The following is a 19,628-nucleotide window of genomic DNA, read 5'->3' as shown; positions in this document are numbered from 1 at the left end:
CACATAATGGGGGGGAGGGAAGGGTTAGTGTTAGGGTTAGAGTTAGGGTTAGGGAGGGGGGCAAGTATGGAGGAAGGAAGTACTGTATAGAGGGTAAAGAGGGGTGGGAGGGGTGGGGGGAAGGAAAAAAAATAACAATGAATCAAACAACATTACTCTATGTAAATTTATGATTACACAAATGGTATGCCTTTACGCCATGTACAAACAGAGAAACAACATGTATCCCATTTGTTTACAATAAAATTTAAAAAAATTCAAAGGAGCAACTCATAGAAGCACAAAGAAAGGGATATTAATTACAGGTGCTCAGTGCAAAAAATAGGACTGTTATTTGTTGTGTTTTCTATATTTTAAGTGAAATTTCTCCTGCATTACCTCCACAAACATCCAAATGGGAATGTTTAAGACATTCCAAATTGGAGGAGAACATATACTTGCCAAGAGGCGGTGTCAAGAATTTTGACACTCCAAATGTAGTGTGGGTTTCAGAGGCAGTCATAGCCTAAATGAGAGAGTCCTGCAAAATATATTAGGAAGATCAGTGCTCTAGCCCTCCCATGCAAGTGGTATGACCTGGAATGAGTGACGAGGTCTTAGCAACCATCATCACTAAGAACTAAGTCAATGAATAAAGGTCCTCAAGTGTGAAGTTACAAAATGTGTGATAAGAATGGAGGAGGATGGGTGGGAGAATTCTCCCACTCAAACAAAATTAGGAAAGGTTGTACAGTTATGAGGCTGCTGGAGTGCCTGGAATCTGGCCACGCAGTGGGATTCCAAACCTCAGATTCACTGAGCCCAGGCCACAAGAGCAGGCTATAGTCCAGGGACACTGGAGAGGCCCAATGGCAATAGAGGTCGAGAGTAACAAGGTCCCTGCCTGGACCCTTAACCCCCTATTCTAAGCAGGGCTGGACGAGGATGTCAGAGACCAGCCACACCAATAGGCCTTCACAAGAACCCTGAGTGGCTGCAGCCTCCATTGGGCTCACTGAATCAGGGTGATGCTCTCACAAAGCAAGAGCACTGCCTGCGATTTGAGGAGAAGCTCATGTACTCAAGGCAGAATGGCTGGATTGAGCAATGTGCTGAGGAATGAAATACATGATTAACATGCAAACTAATTATGGCTCTTCCACACCATCAAGGGTTCTGATGCAATTCCATAAAAAAGGTTGGGAAATGGCTTCTAAGTATGTTGGGGACTCACCTGTGTTTGGGACTTTCAGGAAAAATGTGATCAAATCCCATGAAACAGCTCTTCTCTCTTCTAACCCATCTGCAATGCAAGGTACCTGCGGTATACCTGCAGCTCAGTTCTTCCTGCTCAAGTCTTCTGGAAATGAATCACGAATGCTTCTTCTGAAGTGAAGCAGATGCCTGGATTCCCAGGTGCACAGGTGTTTGAAGGCACTTTCTTCCTGAAAACCAAAGAAGAAAAAACAGTTCATTGGTGAGGCACACAGAGTCCATTATCAACGATCTCTCCTCCCAGGAACCTTCCACATGACCTTCCACACTCATGGAACAATGCTTTACATGCTCTAAGGGCAGACGCCATGATTCTGATGACCAGGCAGTCACCTTGAAGAACTTGAAGAGCGCAGCCAGAACTGCAGAAGGCACACCAAGGATCTTGAGCACAGCTGCTAGAAAACAAGAGCTCAACTTCAGTACTGACTTCCTGCCACTCACCAACTACAATATTAGTGTCAAGCATAATATGCACACATCCAAGCAGCAGGCGACACCCAGCATCCATTCATACAAGTGGGAAACATCTGCACTGGAATAACTATCTTATCCTTATTCACAAAAACAATGAGGGAAAGAATAAAATGGATAGAAGACTTCTCATTTCACTATCACATACCTGCTGTAATTCCCTATAAATCATACCCCCAAAATAAAAAGTGTGTCAGAGATGTGTCAACTTTTCAATGGAGGACACTTCAAACACTGTGTTCTTTAATGAATATTTCTGTGTGCTATGGTCCTGCCTAATGCTCGTTTAGAAAGGAGCACATAGAATAGAATCTTTTAAAATCTAACATTTGCTTGTAAATATTACTGGCTGTGTCAGGCATGGCTAAGTGAAAGGTGGGACCTGTGATAATCAGAGAATGCAATGTTGTAGCACGTGGGTCCCCGATTCATATATGGCATGTGGTAACTATGGAAGCCGGGGAGGTAATAGGAGTGAGGAAGCTGACTGAGCAGAGGACCTCAGGCATACTGAGGGAGGGATATGCCAAACTGAAGACCAGGTTCCAGCTAACCATTGGTAGGCTGGCCCTAGATCTGCTTTTAAAAGTGGTGAAAAAATGCAGCATTAATGGAAAAATACCTAAAATCTAGAAGTGGGTCATTTAAATGGCATCCAATTACACATCTGATACAATGGTCTGCCAATTTGTGAATTTTGTTTAAAAAACACATGATGACAGATCTAAAGATAAAACCTTCCTCTTCTTCCGGATGCTTACAAATGTGTTTTACTTGGCTTAGATGCAAATAACTTTAGATAGAATTTTTTATTTCTGAACGAACCTATTAAATATTATATGACACAAGTCACAAGGTTTTTCATTATAAAATATTCTGCTATTTTTTAAGCCTCACACATAAAATGCCCCTCAAAATATACGGCAGGAATGACCCAAAGGATGAGAAAATGGCTAGGCACCATTCTTAAATGTGCACATAGAGCCTGAAGTTTAGGAAAAGGAACGAATACATTCCTGCTCAAGATTGCACTCAGGCTGCAGGAGTCTGGATGGCTATCCCACAGTGATGGCTCCATGTCACTGAACCATCCTAGCTTTCCTCAGAAACCTGATGCACAGCCAACAAACCTCAGTTTGATGGCACCTAAATGGCTGCTTAAAACAATTATCAACTTATTTGACCCATTAATTAATTCATACAACTTTACCAGTTCAACCAAATCACAGAAAATTGTAAACAGATAAGCATTTGCTTTGCTACCTTTGCTTCCTTTCATTACCAAAAGATGATCAATTCCACTCTTCAAGGGATACAGATTTATTACAGAATGTCTAAGGTCCTGATGATATATTTTATCTCAGTCTATGTTATGGCTTCATTATTTTATTATTTTGTAAATAATAAAATAAAACTTTGTTTTTTGGATCTATCATCCAATACTTTTCTTCTCACATTGGTACACCAATTTTTGTGCTTACTTACTGTTTAGGAATTTTACTAATTGAAAGTTCTAGAGGACCTGATAATGCTTGTGATGGACAAACTACCCCACATTCTCCAGAGAACATTCATGAGTGGAAAGAAAAATGTTGTCAAGTAGAGGAATGGACGTGGGGATCAGGAGGAACCTCATTTTCACAAGAGCAAATCCCCCAAAGTGAAAAGCATTTGAAGACATGTTAAGAAAAAATACCAGTGAAAACAGTGTGCTGTCACTTTGTATCCACTACACATCAAAAGTTAGAAAGCTAGATGATAGAATGCAGGTGACATGAGGACAGTTTGAGATATTCAGAAGAGCCACCTGGAAGTGCTTAGTCAAAAAGGTAAACATACATTCTTTGACCCAGAAATTTCACCTGTGGGTACATAACCTAATGATGCTTAAGCAGTTTCCGAAGGAAACATGCAGAGGGATATTCATGCTCATGTTCCCTGCAGTCGCCTCACCTGTGCTCACTGGGAGTTGAGGATGACCTGGATGCCCACTGCTGGGAACATCAACAGTTAAAACTGTGGTGGAGGCAAATCTTCATATGTTAAAAGAAATCATTGAGAAACGGGAGATTAAAACATGCCAGTAAAATTCCTGAATTCAAGTTCTTCCCTTCCTACCTACCAACAATAATGCTTGGTCTAGACATAGGGATACTTAAAGGAAGAAAAAAGGATATAATACTATGTCATTATTAGCTTTCTTAAGTACAAAAAAAAAAGGAAATATAATCTATACCCATCCAAGAGCTGTTATGTGTAATAAATGAGATTTTTGTGGACATGTTTGTAAATGATTACCTTCTCAGATACTTTCTGTGACTCATCAAATGCAAAGATCTATGAAGAATTAGAGTCTCTGTACGTGAACTCATCATCAAAACCTTTATAGTCAATGGGTGCTTCACAAAATAGCTGCATGAGCAGTTGGCACCCATCCAGTCCTGGTAAGTCAGACTCTGGAACTTTATAAATTCCCAGGGGATTTGAATAAACATCACAGCTCAGATTCCAGATCAAAGAATACTTTGATGGTAACTTGCAGATTACCAACACAGTTTCTTCTTCTGGGACTAGATGTCCCAGACCAAGGATGTCAGCAAGGAAAGTATGCATGTGAAAATTAGAATAAGAAAACTTTGCAGTTAATGTCCACTTTCCCTTGTGCACCAGAGCAGTGTCAGACAGGGTATGTATATAGGAATGTATACAACTCGCTATGAGTGCCACGAAGAAACTTTATTACAATAGGCAACTGAAACTCTGACTCCCTAACACCTTTCAAACTATTTCTGTGATCACATTCTAGAATGTACCTTGACCGTAGTTCACACATGGCTCACAGTTGACACTACTTTTGGTGATTCTCATTCTGTGAGCCCAGTGAAATTAAGACATTTAATATTCATGGTTTAGAGCAGAAGCCCACTCCAGACACAGTGGTCAAGCTGAGCCCTTCTACTTTCCCTTTCCTCAGGGGATTCTGATAGCCACAGTGTGTCACAGGGTTTTGTGACCCTCTGATGAGCAATTAGTGTCTATGGTGGAACTGACCCCCTCACACCTCATCACCATATCAAGCTGGGCTCCAGAGTCACTAGACATGGGTGCCTCAAGAGACACATGAAATTCTTTTCCTGCCCCCTGTTACCACATGACATGAGTACTGCCATGGTCTGGGGACATTTCCATCAAAGTCAGTCTAAGGGATCTCCCCCTTACATATCTAGCTGACCTAGATGCCCTGGTAAGAGCAGAACTTTTGGACAGAGCAACTGACACAATTCCACAGTGAAACATTCACCACGTACTGTGCATCATTGTCTGGTGAACATTTCAATGACCCTACCTGGTTGATGCTTACATACTAAGAATAAAAGATGCTTCATTATTCCCAATTAATAAAAACAAAATAGCATCCATTGACATGTTAAAAATGAGGCATAAGTTCCAGGTCAACCTCAACAACTTAGGAAGTCCCTATGCAATTTGAGATCCAGTCTCTATATAGTTAAAAAAAAAAAAGAGGGGGGTAGGGAGATACGCTCAGTGGTAAAGGCCCCTCTGTTTTCAATTCCCAGTATGAAAAGAGAAATAGAAAGTTGACCATTTGTGAGATAAGTGCTCTGTTTTCCGAACTCATGATACATTACCAGTGAGTGTCATTAATCCATTTCTATATTCTTTCCACACTCACCAACTTATATCACATCTTCACTTTTCTCTTGACTCTCATCATAAAGTGCACAGCATAAAATTCAGAATCTGGCAGAAATATGGCAAAACATGCTGGAAAGAAATTAGATGACTTAGTTCAGAGAAAGGTATCCATTATACCACTTTGGATTTTGGAAAGCAGAATCCATGGCAAACTATTCATCATGTCCTACTGGAATCATGGTCCACTTTATTCCTCAAAAACTTTTCCGCAGTCAGGCGTTGTGACACTCGCCTGTAATCCCAGTGGTTTGGGGGGCTGAGGCTGGAGGATCACAAGATTTAAGCCAGTCTCAGCAAAAGCAAGGCACTGAGCAACTCAGGGAGACCCTATCTCTAAGTAAAATACAAAATAGGGCTGGGGATGTGGCTCAGAGGTTGAGTGCCCCTGAGTTCAATTCGTGGTATGCAGCCCCGCCTCCCCCCAACAAATACACATTTCTCAGACACGAGCCTTGGAGGCATTCTTAAGTCCTTTCTTTTTCCTTGCTCCATACTGAAGCCATCTAGAACAAGCTCCCAAGTAGCCACTGAATCCAACTGCTACTCCTTTCCATGCACACCACTGAGATTCCAGCTGATCGTTCTCACGCTGCCTGCTCACTTTCTCTCCTATGCTGCCATCAGTGTGACAGGTTTGAAACTCAAGTCAGAGGATGCCATCCTCCTACCCAATCCTACGACAGTTTCTCAAGACATTAAAAATAAAGTTCAACTCCTTATGATCCTGCCCTACTTTTTAGCCTCATTTCTTGTTTCCACTGTTATTCACTTATGTTTCTCAAATTCACCTCCTTGGAGACACATATTCTGACGGACCTCATTTCCATTGTCCTCATTCCTACAAGGCTGTAGACCTGGACACTGCTTTATTTTCTCCAAGATACCCTTTCTTAAAACTTGTCGTTGTTTGGTTCATTTTTTGCAACATCTCTCTTCAGCCCTCACTCCAAGGAAGGATTCCTGAGGGCAAGGATTTGGTCTTGGTTAGTACTCATTCTCTGTGCCTGAGGAAGAGTCTGCTGCATTATGAGAGTGTGAAGGAATATTGGTTGAAAGAATTAACACGTGAATTTATATGCCCCATGTGAAAACACACCATGTATCTCCTATGATTAAAGAAAACCCTAGCGGCAAAGTAGATAAGGTGATCCTATTGGTGACCGAAGTTGGCAAGAACCACCTGGCTTTTCTGACTGTCCAAGAAGGAAGTAGTGACGAAGGAAGGGATGTACAGATATTTGGGACAGGGGATCTGGTGCGCCACTGATGAAATCCCACCTTGTGTTTGTGACTGACACTGGTAATTGGCATGCAATGTGGACTGTTTTGCATCCCTTTGAATGACTGCCATCCAGTGAAAGAGAGTTAACAGAACCCCTGGGAACTGGTAATTATGGTCAGTTGGTTTACATATATTTATCTGTATTCATAGACCTCTAAAGAACTCCAAAAACAATCAGCAGAGGGCACTAAAAATTTCTGAGCTAGCATCAGTTAATCTCATATTTTACCATGAGAATTTTATATACCTGACAGATGGCCTAAAAATATGATCTAAAGTGGATGCCATGCACAATACCTCCCCCAAGTGGTTCATATTTTATTTGCAGGTCAAAGCACAGAACTCCTCTATTAGGACTTTGAAGTTATGGCTCGAGTATTATTTGTCATAAAATGTGTACCTGTCACTTCGAGAGTAAAATTCTGTTTATTCAAGTTCATTACAGATGATTCTTTTCTCTCCAACTAAAGCCAAACAATCTACTGTCTAATCAACTGTACCAGTGCCTCTTGGTAGTTGTTAAGATTTGGTGGTGGAGAAGAAATCCAATGTTTTTTTCAGATGAGGTATAAATCACAGAATGCATTCAAGACAAAAGAGTGGGAATTGGGCATTCGTTTGGGGAAGGGGAAGGAACAATCGTGTGGGCATAAAAAGAGGTGGGTGGGGTGGATCTGGCCCATGGGCCACAGCTTGCTGGTCAGAGTTAGAGTACCACACAAACATGACAGGGATGTTAGAAGGACAGGACTTCCCAGTCATTCGTCCCAAACCAACTCTTCATTGTGGGTGAGCCACCATCTATTGATATAATTGGGCACACTTCTTAGTAATTTCAACCAAGTAACAGCAGATGGTCCCCACTACTCTAACCCTTGGTCATTGTGTGCTTGCTTTTAAAATACTGTTAATGTTTCCAAATAAACAACCTTTAGTTGGTATTCATATTTTACTCAGTCAGCCATGTACCCTTCTATGAAGATGGGAATACTAGGTTATAGAATGATAACCCCAGGAGAGGTATAATTCTATCTTGTAGATAATCTATATATGAATTTATAGAATTCTATACATATTTCAGAGACTTTGTTCAAAACATTCAAGGAGTACTTGTTTATGTTCACATCAAGTACAACTACACAGAGATCTTTATAAAGCTAAAGGATCTTATGTAAAATCGATCATAGCTATAATTTAATTTCTTTAACAATTCTAGGCTGACTTATAAATTTAATTTGTCAGATTATCTGTAGTTACAGGACCAAATTTAGGTGGGTTCAAACCAAGATGACTTTTGTGTTTAAATTGGTTTAGCTTTTTGTATACCTGAAGGAAAAAAGAAGCTGTTAGGTCACTCTTGTGGGGTTTGTTTGTTTATTAAGCATCAACTAAAGATAAGAAACTACACAGATATAGAAGCCACATGATCCAGATCAGGCACAATAAGATAAAACTTGGTCCCATATTGCCTATTCCTAAAGGACTGACAAAGAAACTGCACCTGGGTGTTCTAGCATGAGGGAGGATTTCAGACACGGTGGACATCAGGCAGTGTGGCTCTCCTGGGCTGAGCAGTACATACAAAGCAGGTGCGTACTAGGTAATCTCCACTTGTAGAGTGATAATGAGCTGCTGACACCAGTCAGTCTTGCATCTCCCAGTAACTCAGAGACTGAGTAGAACACACACAAGCGATTGCTGTAGACTTTGAGTTGAACTAGAATAGGAAGAGAAAGGAGAAGCTATTGTGTAGCAATTTGCAGTCCAAGGGGACTACATTACAGAGTTTCTACTCTGCACTTAGCACGGTGCTCATTTACTCAGGTCTCTTCAATACATATTTCCTCTCCCCCACCCAGCTGGTGTGTGTTCCTCTCATGCTCATGAGGCCTCTTCCCTGTGCCCATCCCGCTCTTGCTTCCCTCATCCCTTTTCCTGCAGGCCTGAGTCAGGACAGGCAGAACTAAGCAGATCACCAGGCTCGGCTTGGGAGGCACACTTGTTTGAAATTCCTGGTCTGATAATTCCCTGTCATCTGAGTCTGCCTTCTGATGCATGCTCAGTCTCTACAAAACTGTGATTTTTCTTCATAATATTTTTCTTGAAATCTGGGCGTAATGTGCTCATTAAAAGAGTTCAGGTTAATGCGTTGGTAGAATGTTAGAGGAAGAGCATGTTCTATGGTCCTGGGTTATAATTTAGTGTTTTGGTGAGCATGTGCCTCTGGACTGTGATGATCCTCAGTGAAATTCACTTCCTCCTCTACCTTTCCCCTTAGGTGGTACCAGGTATTTAGAGGGGACAGGAATTGAAAATTTCTTTTCCTCCACATTGGAGGGAGCTAGAGTTCATTATTTCCCTTCCCCTACACGCCAGGATATAGCAGGCTAAAGTTGCGGTTTTCTTCTTCCCTAAGTCAGTTGGGCCCTGAGAATGAGTTGTTATTTCTCCTACGCTGAATTTAAATTTCAATTAATATGACATGTACTTCTTTTTAAATTATATTTTCATTGGTTATTCACCAAAATCCATGAGATAGGCAGTCTCATGATTCCATTCATTCAAATCAAAAAATAATGGAATACTAATTTGTGAGTCAGGGAGAGCCTGCTGCTCAGCTAGCCAAATGAATGTGGGAGGGAGGACATTGTGTTAAAATAGCAACCCAGGGGTCTTTCCTGGCCTTCTCTTTTTCCTTCTTGCAATCGCAGAAGGTGCTCTGAGGTGAGCAAAAAGTCCTGTTACTAGAAGGTATCAAGGCATAATGTTCAGAAAGAAAAAAGGAGATCCCTCAGATTCTCCTATTGGAATCCCTGTGGCCTTTCCCAGTTTTTCGTTCTTATGACCATCTAATGTACTATGTATTTTTCTTGCTTACTTTGCTTATCACTAAAATATCCGTCCATGAGGAAAGGAATTTCATGTTGTTCACGGCTTCACACTGTGCCTTCAAGTACCGAGTACACAATGGCCCCTCACTAAGGGTTTTTGAATGAATAATTCTGATCCTTTGCTAGCATAGAGCCTTCTGTAAAATGGGTCTGTCCCCATCTGACTAAATTCTGTGCTTTTTACCTTTTCAGCCGTAAGTCTGGAGGGATCTTGGACACAACTGGATGGATTTACACCCCAAACTTCACTCTCCTATAGTGACTATTGTGCTGTTTCGTCTGTTGTTTCCTAAATACTTCTTTGCACTGAATCATCTATTACAGATACTATTTTTCCTAGCCATAGCAAAGAAAATCTCCCAAATGCTCTGAAGCATTTGATAGTTCTTTTACGATTTTGAACAAAAGAGAATATAAAGGCCTTTTCTTGTGATGGAGGAATAAAGTGGCTCATGATTTCGGTAGGGCTTGATGAATGTTTTGCCATGGATTCTGCATCACAACAGCAAATGAGGTGCGAGGGATCCTTTTCTCTAGAACTCTTTCATCTATTTTCTTTGCAGTACATTCTGCAGATTTTGAATTTCACGTTTTGGGTTCTATGTTCAGACTCAAAAGAAAAGTGAAGATTTGATACCAGATGATATGGAACAAATATTGAAATGGATGAATGAAAATAATCAGTAATATGTCATGAGTTAATTTTTTTCTTACAAATGTTCAAAATTCCAGAAATGACTCATTTGCAATAGATACTTTTGTTTTCTTTTTGTAATTGGGAATTACTAAGCTTTTTTTTTTTTTTTTCTCTTAGTATATAAGCCTCCACTGGGTAGGGTCAGTGAAATGTTCACCAAAAATGACATTTCGGGGGACTTTCTCTTCTGAATATGTGCTTCCTCTGGATTGCATTGGCCTCTTCCTCTACTGGATATTATCTTTTACTGATTTAAAATTTCTTCTGTGTTCTGAATATTGATCCATTTTGGTCTTAGATATTGCTGAAAGCTTTTGTCGTTCTGTTCCATTCCCATTAACATTTTCATGTGCTCATTATTGAACAGAAAATTTTAATATTGATAATCACTTTCATTAAGTATTTCTGCCTTAGATTTTTCACTTTATGTTTTGCTTTATAAAACAGTTCTGTCATGAGGTCATAGAGACAGGTTATATTCTTGGTGAACCACAAGCATGCTTATGTTACAATTCTTTTCAGTTAGGCTTTAGTTTATGTGAAGTCTACCTCTATACCATTTTTTTTGTTGTTGTTTTATTTTGTTTTGTTTTGATGCTGGGGATCGAACCCAGGGCCCTGTGCTTGTAAGGCAAGTACTTTACCAACTGAGCTATATCCCCAGCCCCCTCTATACCAGTTTTTAAGATAGAAATTCAGCTCTGCTTTTTCAGAGATTAAGTTACTGCCCTCGATATCACATATTTGCAATGAGTACTTCCTCTGTTACTTTGCATTGTTGCCCTTGCAGTGCATTTAATTCCCAGCTATCTGGTCACCAGTCTCTGGGTTTTGTGTTCTCTTCCTTTAAATTGTGTGTCTATTCTGATGACTACACTAGGGCAAGCACCCCTTCTCTAGCTTTTTCATTGTTAAGGTTATTTGTGGGCTTTTCATTCCTTCTTTTTCTTTTAGATAAATATTTCTGCAGTTTGGAGTTGTGCCGAATTTAAAATTTAATTCAATAACTGTCCTAGTCAAGTTCTTTTTCTGATACTTTAAAAATAATTAGGTAGAATTTCTCTTTGTGTTTATTCTTAAATGGGTAGGTTTTGCTTCTCATGGGTTTTTCCAACTCTGTCCTGTCCATCACTCAGTGAGCTCTTGCACTTGTATGTCTTTCTCTTTCATTTTGGTGCATCTATCTCTATAATTTTATTGCATCTGATCAACATCCTGGGAAGAGACACTGCATTCCCTTAGCATCAGATACAAATACCGTAATATTCACCCTTGTTCTAATCCTCTGCCCAAATTCCACATCCACATAGGTAGCTGAGCCAGCAGCTACCATGATACTGAGATCCATCTTGCCTCTTCAGCTGACACAGCTACAGGTAGGTCTTGTGCTGTTTGGCGTATGAAGAACCACTGCGCTTATAAACAGAGAGCAAAAGTGTTTTGCAGTTGTTGGGGGAAAATCAACGACCATGTAAGTTGGCCTTACTTACCTCACATGTACCTTCTCTGGAGTATGCTAGATCATCCATCGATTACAAGCACTAATAGGTCCTCTAGAACTTTCAAACAATTAGTAAAATTTCCTAAAAGTAAGTGAGCACAAAAAATTAGGCTACCATTTGGAAAAGAAAAATGTTGGATTATATATTCAAATCATGAAGTTATGTTTTATTATTTACAAAATAATGAAGCAATAACATGGGTTGAGGTAAAATATATCTCCAGGATCTTAGACAGTCTGTAATAAATCTGTATCACTTAAAGATTGGAACTGATAATCTCTGGGTAATGAAATGGAAGTAAAGTATAAAAGCAAATGATCATCAGTTTAATTTTCTGTGATTTTATTTTCTGTGATTTGGGGTAAGTGCTAAAGTTGTGGTATATGTTAATTAATGGATCAATTAGGATGACCATTGTTTTAGGAAACATTTAGGTGCCATCAAACTGAAGTTATTGGCTGTGTGTCAGGTTCCTGAGGATAGTTAGGCATGTTTGGTGACATGGAGCCTTCCCTGTCAGGATAGCCACCCTGGTACACCTGCAACCTGAGTGCAGTCTTGAATAGACAAAATTTCTGCCCCGTTTTCCTAAACCTCAGGCTACATGTGCACATTTGAGAATGGTTCCTAGCCATTTTCTCATCCTTTGGGTCATTCCCCTTATATATACTATGAGATATTTTACACATGAGGCTTTAAGATTAAAGGAATATTCTGTAATGAAAGCCTTCTTATTTATGTAATATAGCATTTAATAGTTTCACTCAGAAATCAGAGGCGCTATTTTAAGTTTTTTCCATCTTAGCCCAATAAAACATATTTGTACACATCTTGGAGAAGACAAAGTTTTTAACTTTTTATCTATGATTATCATCTATCTGTTTTTTTAAGTTCCTAAATTGGCAACCTATGATTATCTTATTGGATGCTATTTAAAATTACTGATTTTAAACTTTAAGATATTTTTATATTAATGCTAGATTTTTGCACCTTTTTTAAAAAAACACAACGTCTGGGTCCCTGAGCCCACATACCAGTGGTTAACTGGAACATGCTCTTCAGTTCAGCATAGGCCTCGGCATCCACTGAGACCATCTGTTCAATTAACCCCCTCACACCTGCTACCTACCTGACTTTTATAGGTACCACACACAATATTTTAATTGGAGATCCTAGGCTCACAACAATGTGTTCTCTCTGAATATCACAAGTTCCACTTTTCACTTAGTCATAACTGACATAGCCAGTAATATTTTCAAGCAAATTTTAGATTGTCAAAGATTCAATAGTATATGCTCTTTTCCAAAACAACACTAGGCAGGAATACAGCAGACATAAATGTTGAGTAAAGACCACATTTGGGAGGGGTGGTGCCAGGAATTGAACTCAGAGGCACTCAATCACTGAGCCACATCCCCAGCCTTATTTTGTATTTTATTTAGTGACAGAGTCTCACTGAGTTGCCTAGCACCTCATTTTGCTGAGACTGGTTTTGAACTCATGATCCTCCTGCCTCAGCCTCCTGAGCCACTATGTTTACAGGCATACACTACCAGGACCACTGAAGAACACATTTTTGAGTAACTAATCTAATCAAAAGTTTATACTTTGCTAATACATTTTTTATTTTTCTTTTTTTGTGTGTATTATTTATAGAGAATTAAAGCAGATGTGTAACAGGGAAATGAGACGTTTCCTATTCATTTTGTTCTTTTTTTCCTGATGAGTTTTATGAATAAAGATGAGATTCTTCTGAGAATCTAAGGACATCTTCTAAGAAAGATGTTTTCTTCTTCTAAGAACAGAAACTGAGTGTTCTCTGCTATTTGAATGATTCTGCATATTGTGTTTGAAACTAATATTGTACTTGGTAAGTGGCAGGAAGTCAGTACTGAAGTTAGCCTCTTGTTTCTATGTTCCAGACCCTTTTGGGCCACCTTCTGCGACACATGCTCTTCTCTTCAAGTTCTTTATTGATTTCCTGGTTATGAACATCACAGTCTTCTTCTCTTTAATTGTAGCAAGCATTGTTCCACAAGTGTGGAGGATTGTCAAGTGGAGGCTATTCCAACCTATGTGCCTCCCCAGTGAACTTTTTTCTTCTTTGGTTTTAAGAAAGGTGGCTCCTTCAAACACTTTTCTGCACTTGAGAAACCAATCATGTTTCACTTCAAGGAAGCACTAATGAATCGTTTCGAGAAGACACGAGAAGAACTGAACTTCTGGTGTAACTCAGTAATGGGTCAGAAGACAGAAGAGATGCTTCACAAGTTTTCATCACACTTCCTCTGAAAAGTCACACACACAGGTGAGTCCTCAACATATTTAGAAACCATTTAAGACATATTTCCTTACTGAATTGAATATCAGAACCCCTGATGAATGGTGTGGAAGAGCCATAATTAGTTTGCATGTTAATCATGTATTTTATTCCTGAGCTCATTGCTCAATCCAGCCATTCTGTCTTGAGTACATGAGCTTCTCCTCAAATCGCAGGCAGTGCTCTTGCTTTGTGAGAGCATCACCCTGATTCAGTGAGCCCGATGCAGGCTGCAGCCACTCAGGGTTCTTGTGAAGGCCTATTGGTGTGACTGGTCTCTGGCATCCTCATCCAGCCCTGCTTAGAGTAGGGGGTTAAGGGTCCAGGAAGGTACCTTGTTACTCTCGACCTCCATTGCCATTGGGCCTCTCCAGAGTCCCTGGACTATAGCCTGCTCTTGTGGCCTGGGCTCAGTGAATCTGAGGTTTGGAATCCCACTGTGTGGCCAGATTCCAGGCACTCCAGCAGCCTCATACCTGGTACAACCTTTCCTAATTTTGTTTGAGTGGGAGAATTCTCCCACCCTTCCTCCTCCATACTTACATGTTTTGTAACTTCACATCTGAGGATCTTTATTCATTGACTTAGTTCTTAGTGATGATGATTTCTAAGATCACACAGCTTGCATGGTGGGCTAGAATGCTGTCCTCCTACTTTAATTCCTGGGCCTTTCTCATTGGAACCATGACTGCTTCCCAAACACTAACACATGCTATAGTTTGAGTGCCACAATTCATGACACTGCTACTTTGACAAGATGATTTCCTCTTCCAATTGAAGCTTCAGACATACCTATTTCCTTTTGATTTGTAGAGGATATGGCAGCAAGATTTCATACAAGAAAAGACCCAATAACACTAAGCATCTGTAATTTAAATCCCCTTCTGTATGTATATATGAGTTGTTTCTTTGCATTCATTGAAGAGCAGTTTGCTAGAGAGCAAGGAAATAAGTAATGGATATCAATTGTATTCAAATATTCTGAAGTGAAGAATATATTCAGGTTCTGAATGCTTTTCTAGCCAGTTCCTATGGTTCAGTCACTGATAGGTCAGAGAATTCTGCGGTAAACAGTTTTACCACATACCAAATGAACTGGCCTTACCCTCTCCGGCACTGAATGCTGAGCTTGAGTGGGAGCTTGCCGTCATGTCAAACATTTCCCTTAGTCTGTACCTTATCTCTATTGTCCTATAGCCAAGTGGTACCCAGCAGGAAATGAGGGCAAAAATCCAAGATATGGTATTTCATTTTTTACAAATTATTTCAAAAAAATTTCTATAACACAAAGTGAAACATGTTAGTAAACTTCCCTATGTTGGGGAAAAGGTTTAATTTGGCAGGGATTAGAATTTCAAAAAATCTTATTAGAAACTAATTTTTTTTCCCACATAAATGATGAAGGGGGAAAGAGCCACACCTGCCATTCAGCCTGAAGGACCTCCAATTTCAGCCTCCACATGGCACATTTCACCAGGATGGGTGGGACCACACTGTCCTGGGTGCCACAGGATTCCCTTCTCTTTAAGGACTAGCTGTACCCAGGGATGTTGCCATTTCCATGACTGGACCTTGCTAGAGTGGGGAGGAAGAGGAGGATGAGGAACGAGGTCACATAGGGTCCCACTTGGCAGGACGTGGCATGGCAGGTAGTGCTGGACACCTGCACACTGAGTGGGGAAGATCCGTGCTCTATATCCCTCTACCCTGCTGTGTGGCCTCCCTAGGCACTAGATTAGGAACAGGGGTCAGAATTGCTCCCAGTAACACAGGTAGCAGCCCCCACAGTGAAAAATCCCTACCGTGAGTTCCTAGCTCTTCCCCCACCTGGACTAAACTGGCTGCGGTCATCCCTTGTGACTATGTGGTCATCAGAGTGTGTCTGTGGCCCAGATCTGACCTGCGTGGCCAACATGCTCATACCTGCAGGCAGGTCCTAGGCTGCTCCAACCAAACCCTGCAAAACAGATGGCTTACAGCAGAAGAAAGGCCTTCCCTCCAGTTCCAGAGCCTCAACGCAATAGGTGTGGGCTCTCCCAGTGCCATATACCCTCACAGGGTTCCATGGGGGTGTCCTCCCCAACTCTCCCATCTCCTGTCCACTCTCCTGCTGCTGCCCACACTCTGTTTTTTTTTTTTTTTTGTTTTGTTTTGTTTTGTTTTTCGGCGGGGGGGCGGATTTCCAGTCTCAGTCTCAAAGCTCACACAGCCTGTTTACCTGAGTCTCCCTGGGTCTCTGTTTCCAAATTCCCCTCTTCTCTCAAGGGCACCAGCCATTGGATTTGAAGCCAGTTTATGCTCTCTTCCTTCATGAGACCTCTTCTTAGCTCGATCACTTGGGCAAAGGCTCTCTTTCCATACAAGGTCACACCCAGTTTTGTGTGAACAAGACATTTCAGGGGACAATATCCTACCCAATTCACTTACCTTCCTTCAAAACTCCCCGCTGAAGCTTCTGGGCACTGTTTGTCCTGTCATGACATGGTCCCCTCTTATAGCTGAGAGGACCTAGTTAGCGCTGGATTCATACACTCTCTGAACTCACCAATACTCACAGAGGCCACCATGGTCCCCTGCAGGGTTTTGAATTTGATCTTATCCTCTGACCTCTGTAAAATGGCTTGTAGCATTTTACAGACTCCCGCCTCCCCTTCTGAAAGCCCAGTGTTTCTTTTGAAGGAAGTCATTATTTTGGATTCTTTCCACAGTAACCAAGTCCTTGGATCCTCTCCAACACTACTGGCCCAAAGGCCAGCTGTGTCCAGATCTTGCCTTGAAGGACAGCAGCTCCTATAAACCCTCACCTTGCCCACAGTTTTTCCTCCCCCACATGAAAACCACGAAGTGTGCTCCTGAACCTGTCCTTATCCATCCACGCACCCAACCAACTGCAGAGCAAAAATATTATGAAAGAAACTGTGTCTCTATGGACAGACACTTTTCTTGTCATTGTTTCCTAGATCATATAGTATAACACAGGTTTATTAGGTGTCAGAAGTCATCTAAAGATGATTTAAACTATATAGGAAATAGATATGCATACATAACATGCAAATACTTTACCATTTTCTATTAGGGACTTGAGCATGTGAGGACCGTGGTGTTCTCCATGGTCTTAGAACAAATCCCCAATGGATTTCCAGGGCTGACTGTAATTTCTGGGCTTCAGAATCTTCAGGACTCTACTGTGCCTCAGCCTCATGGAAATGTGGTAGGTGGGCAGTTGGAGACGGTTCAGAATTTCAGTAATAGCTTATGAGACCACATTCAACACCACAACCAAGAGTAGAGAAGGGAGCCTCACCTCATTTCTTAAGCTTACCATTGTCTTATCCAAAATCATGACTTATGATGAAATTTGAAGAAATTCTGAGTCACTGCAGGAACTTTGAGTGTTCTGAGGACCAAGGGATGTCATTGTGTTTGGACTCTACTTAGTGGTAAGTTCTACACTTTCAGTGTGTCTCTTGAATGCAATGTGTTAACAGGTGGGGGCGTTAAGAGGTGATTAAGCCATGGATACTCCCTCCTTGAGAATGTCAATAAGGTCCTCACACAAGAGACTGCTCAAAGTAGCCCTTGTCCCTCCCTGTTTACCTCCCACAACAGGAAGGCACAGCAAAAGGATCCTCAGAACATGGCACCTGATACTGGATTTCCAGCCTCCAGAACTTTGGGCAATAAAATCTCTTCTATAAATTAGTCTCTTGTATTCTGCCATCACCACACAAACAAACCCAGGAGAGTAAACTAACAATTTCCCTAATTTTGTAATTGTGGTAAAATATACAAAACATCCATTTTGTAATTTTAGCCATTTAAAAAAAAATTTTAGATGCTGATAGACCTTTATTGTACTGATTTTTATTAATATGTGGTGCTGAGAATTGAACCCAGTGCCTCACACATGCTAGGCAAGCGCTCTACCCCTGAGCCCCAGCCCCAGCCCCAGCCCCTATTTTTAGCCATTTTTAAGTGCATTCATGTTGCTTCACACCCATCACCACCATCCAACTCCAGAACTCACATGGGCTCTTACTATCAATACTGAATTCTAGTCCCCTTCTCAGGCCAAAGGAAAGAATATCCTATTTTGTTTTTATGAACCTGATTACTGGGAACATGAGATAAGTGAAATTCTAAAATTTGTCTTTTTTGTGGAAACCATCATTGTAATTGGATGCAGTTCACCCCCACTCCTGGGGATACTACATCCGCTCCAACTCTGCAGGGTCTCAGTGACAGGCAGGGGTGACTGTGCAGTGAGCTGTTTGTCTATGTCAGTAGGCAGCTCGAATCACAGGATCTAGGGTCTTAGATCTCAGTCTGAGTGTTCCCTGCTCCTCTAGGTCTCTGTAGGCAATGCACACCAATACCCTGAGCATGCTGGGTTCCGTAGATGCTTGGAGAATGTGTCCTGAGCAGTGCACTGGGGCCATCTCCGTGGTGCGGAGGACTATGATTTTGTCCATCCGTGCATTGTCTTGTGGGTCATGAAGGCTAGAGGTAGGAACACTACCTGGATTCTCCTGGGATGTGTGGGCCCAGAATTGTTGCCTCTCAAAGAACAGGGACTAGAGAGTCCAGAGGTCAGGGCTAGTTCACAGCAGTCTGAACCTCAGTGTCTTTAAGCCCACCTGTTGAAGGGGACATGTGTATATGCATGTGCATATGCACATGCTCAAATCTAGGTAGAGGTGCTCAGGTGCAGCCTGAGATGGTGTGTGGACTCCCCACCTCCACATACCTGGGATCTCCCAGGGATCTGAGAAGCACGGCAGCCTGACACACTGAGGGATTCCACTGTCTCTTTCCCTAGAGGGAAACAGGTTTTCTTCAGGGACCCTAGCAATTCCACATAAAACAAACTCTGCACCGAGACCTGGGCACTTTGTTGAGGCTCAGGCAGTTCTCACTCTCTCTCTACCTGACAGAACCTTTCTGGCTCCCTCTCCACACATTACCTTGAAGAGGAAAACCTGGAGGGTGGGATTTTTCATCATCCAGGCGTTCCCAGACATATTCCACAGAGTCACCACTTTTTCTTTAGATCTCAATGGTTGACCATAGAAACATGGGGTGGGCACAAGCCCGCTGGGTTCCATGTACTAACCATACTAGGACAATTAAGAAACTGCGGCAGATTAGGACTCTTCAGGGCACATGACAGGAGCAGAGTCCAGAGTGGAATGTGGGGTTCTCACCTGGGATCATTGCATGTGAAGTGGAGAAATGCTACATTGTTGTTTTTATGTCCCCAAGGTTCCCAGGGTCAGGATGGACTGGAGATGCTCCTGACATGTTCTTGAACGGACATATGAGATCCATTGCCCATTTGCTCCCATGGAAGAAGTATGAGACCTCCGCTTAGTGTGGGGATACCATATGAAAGCATCAATTCCTTTAAAAAATAAGTGAAAAAAAATCAATGTGCATGAGCCAGGGACTCAAAGGTCATATATGCTCCCAGTAGCTTCTGGTAGCCACAGTT

At 41.4% G+C, this 19,628-nt stretch overlaps 2 protein-coding genes across 7 annotated transcripts in view; one reads left to right on the top strand and one right to left on the bottom strand.

The window, feature by feature from the left end:
* LOC306643813 (TBC1 domain family member 8-like) overlaps positions 1 to 19,628 on the top strand; it is an 87,890-nt gene that overhangs the window by 49,982 nt on the left and 18,280 nt on the right. The window contains exons 6-7 of one of the 4 annotated variants that reach the window (XM_079110106.1): positions 13,937 to 14,125; positions 16,846 to 17,936. The exons of 1 other annotated variant lie outside the window; for it this stretch is intronic. In XM_079110106.1, coding sequence (XP_078966232.1) covers positions 13,937 to 14,109 — 173 coding nt within the window. In that variant the 3' untranslated portion in view covers positions 14,110 to 14,125; positions 16,846 to 17,936. Of the gene's footprint in view, positions 1 to 10,181; positions 10,836 to 13,936; positions 14,126 to 16,845; positions 17,937 to 19,628 lie in introns of those variants that run through there. 2 more of the 4 variants (XM_079110107.1, XM_079110111.1) reach the window with 2 other exon arrangements.
* The window catches only part of LOC306643810 (uncharacterized protein), a 54,406-nt gene that overhangs the window by 22,744 nt on the left and 12,034 nt on the right, over positions 1 to 19,628 (bottom strand). The window contains exons 2-3 of one of the 3 annotated variants that reach the window (XM_079110099.1): positions 1,543 to 1,808; positions 1,214 to 1,424 (exon numbers count right to left, since the gene is read on the bottom strand). Coding sequence is in view for 1 of the 3 variants with exons in the window: in XM_079110102.1 (XP_078966228.1) it covers positions 1,214 to 1,254 (41 nt within the window). In the remaining 2 variants the exon portion in view is untranslated. The other 2 variants (XM_079110101.1, XM_079110102.1) reach the window with 2 other exon arrangements.

Source organism: Sciurus vulgaris (assembly GCF_902686455.1).
Source record: "Sciurus vulgaris genome assembly, chromosome: 14".
In the NCBI taxonomy this organism is placed as follows: domain Eukaryota; kingdom Metazoa; phylum Chordata; class Mammalia; order Rodentia; family Sciuridae; genus Sciurus; species Sciurus vulgaris.
The sequence above is the reverse complement of the archived record's forward strand: the minus strand, read 5'-3'. Positions and strand labels throughout refer to the sequence as shown.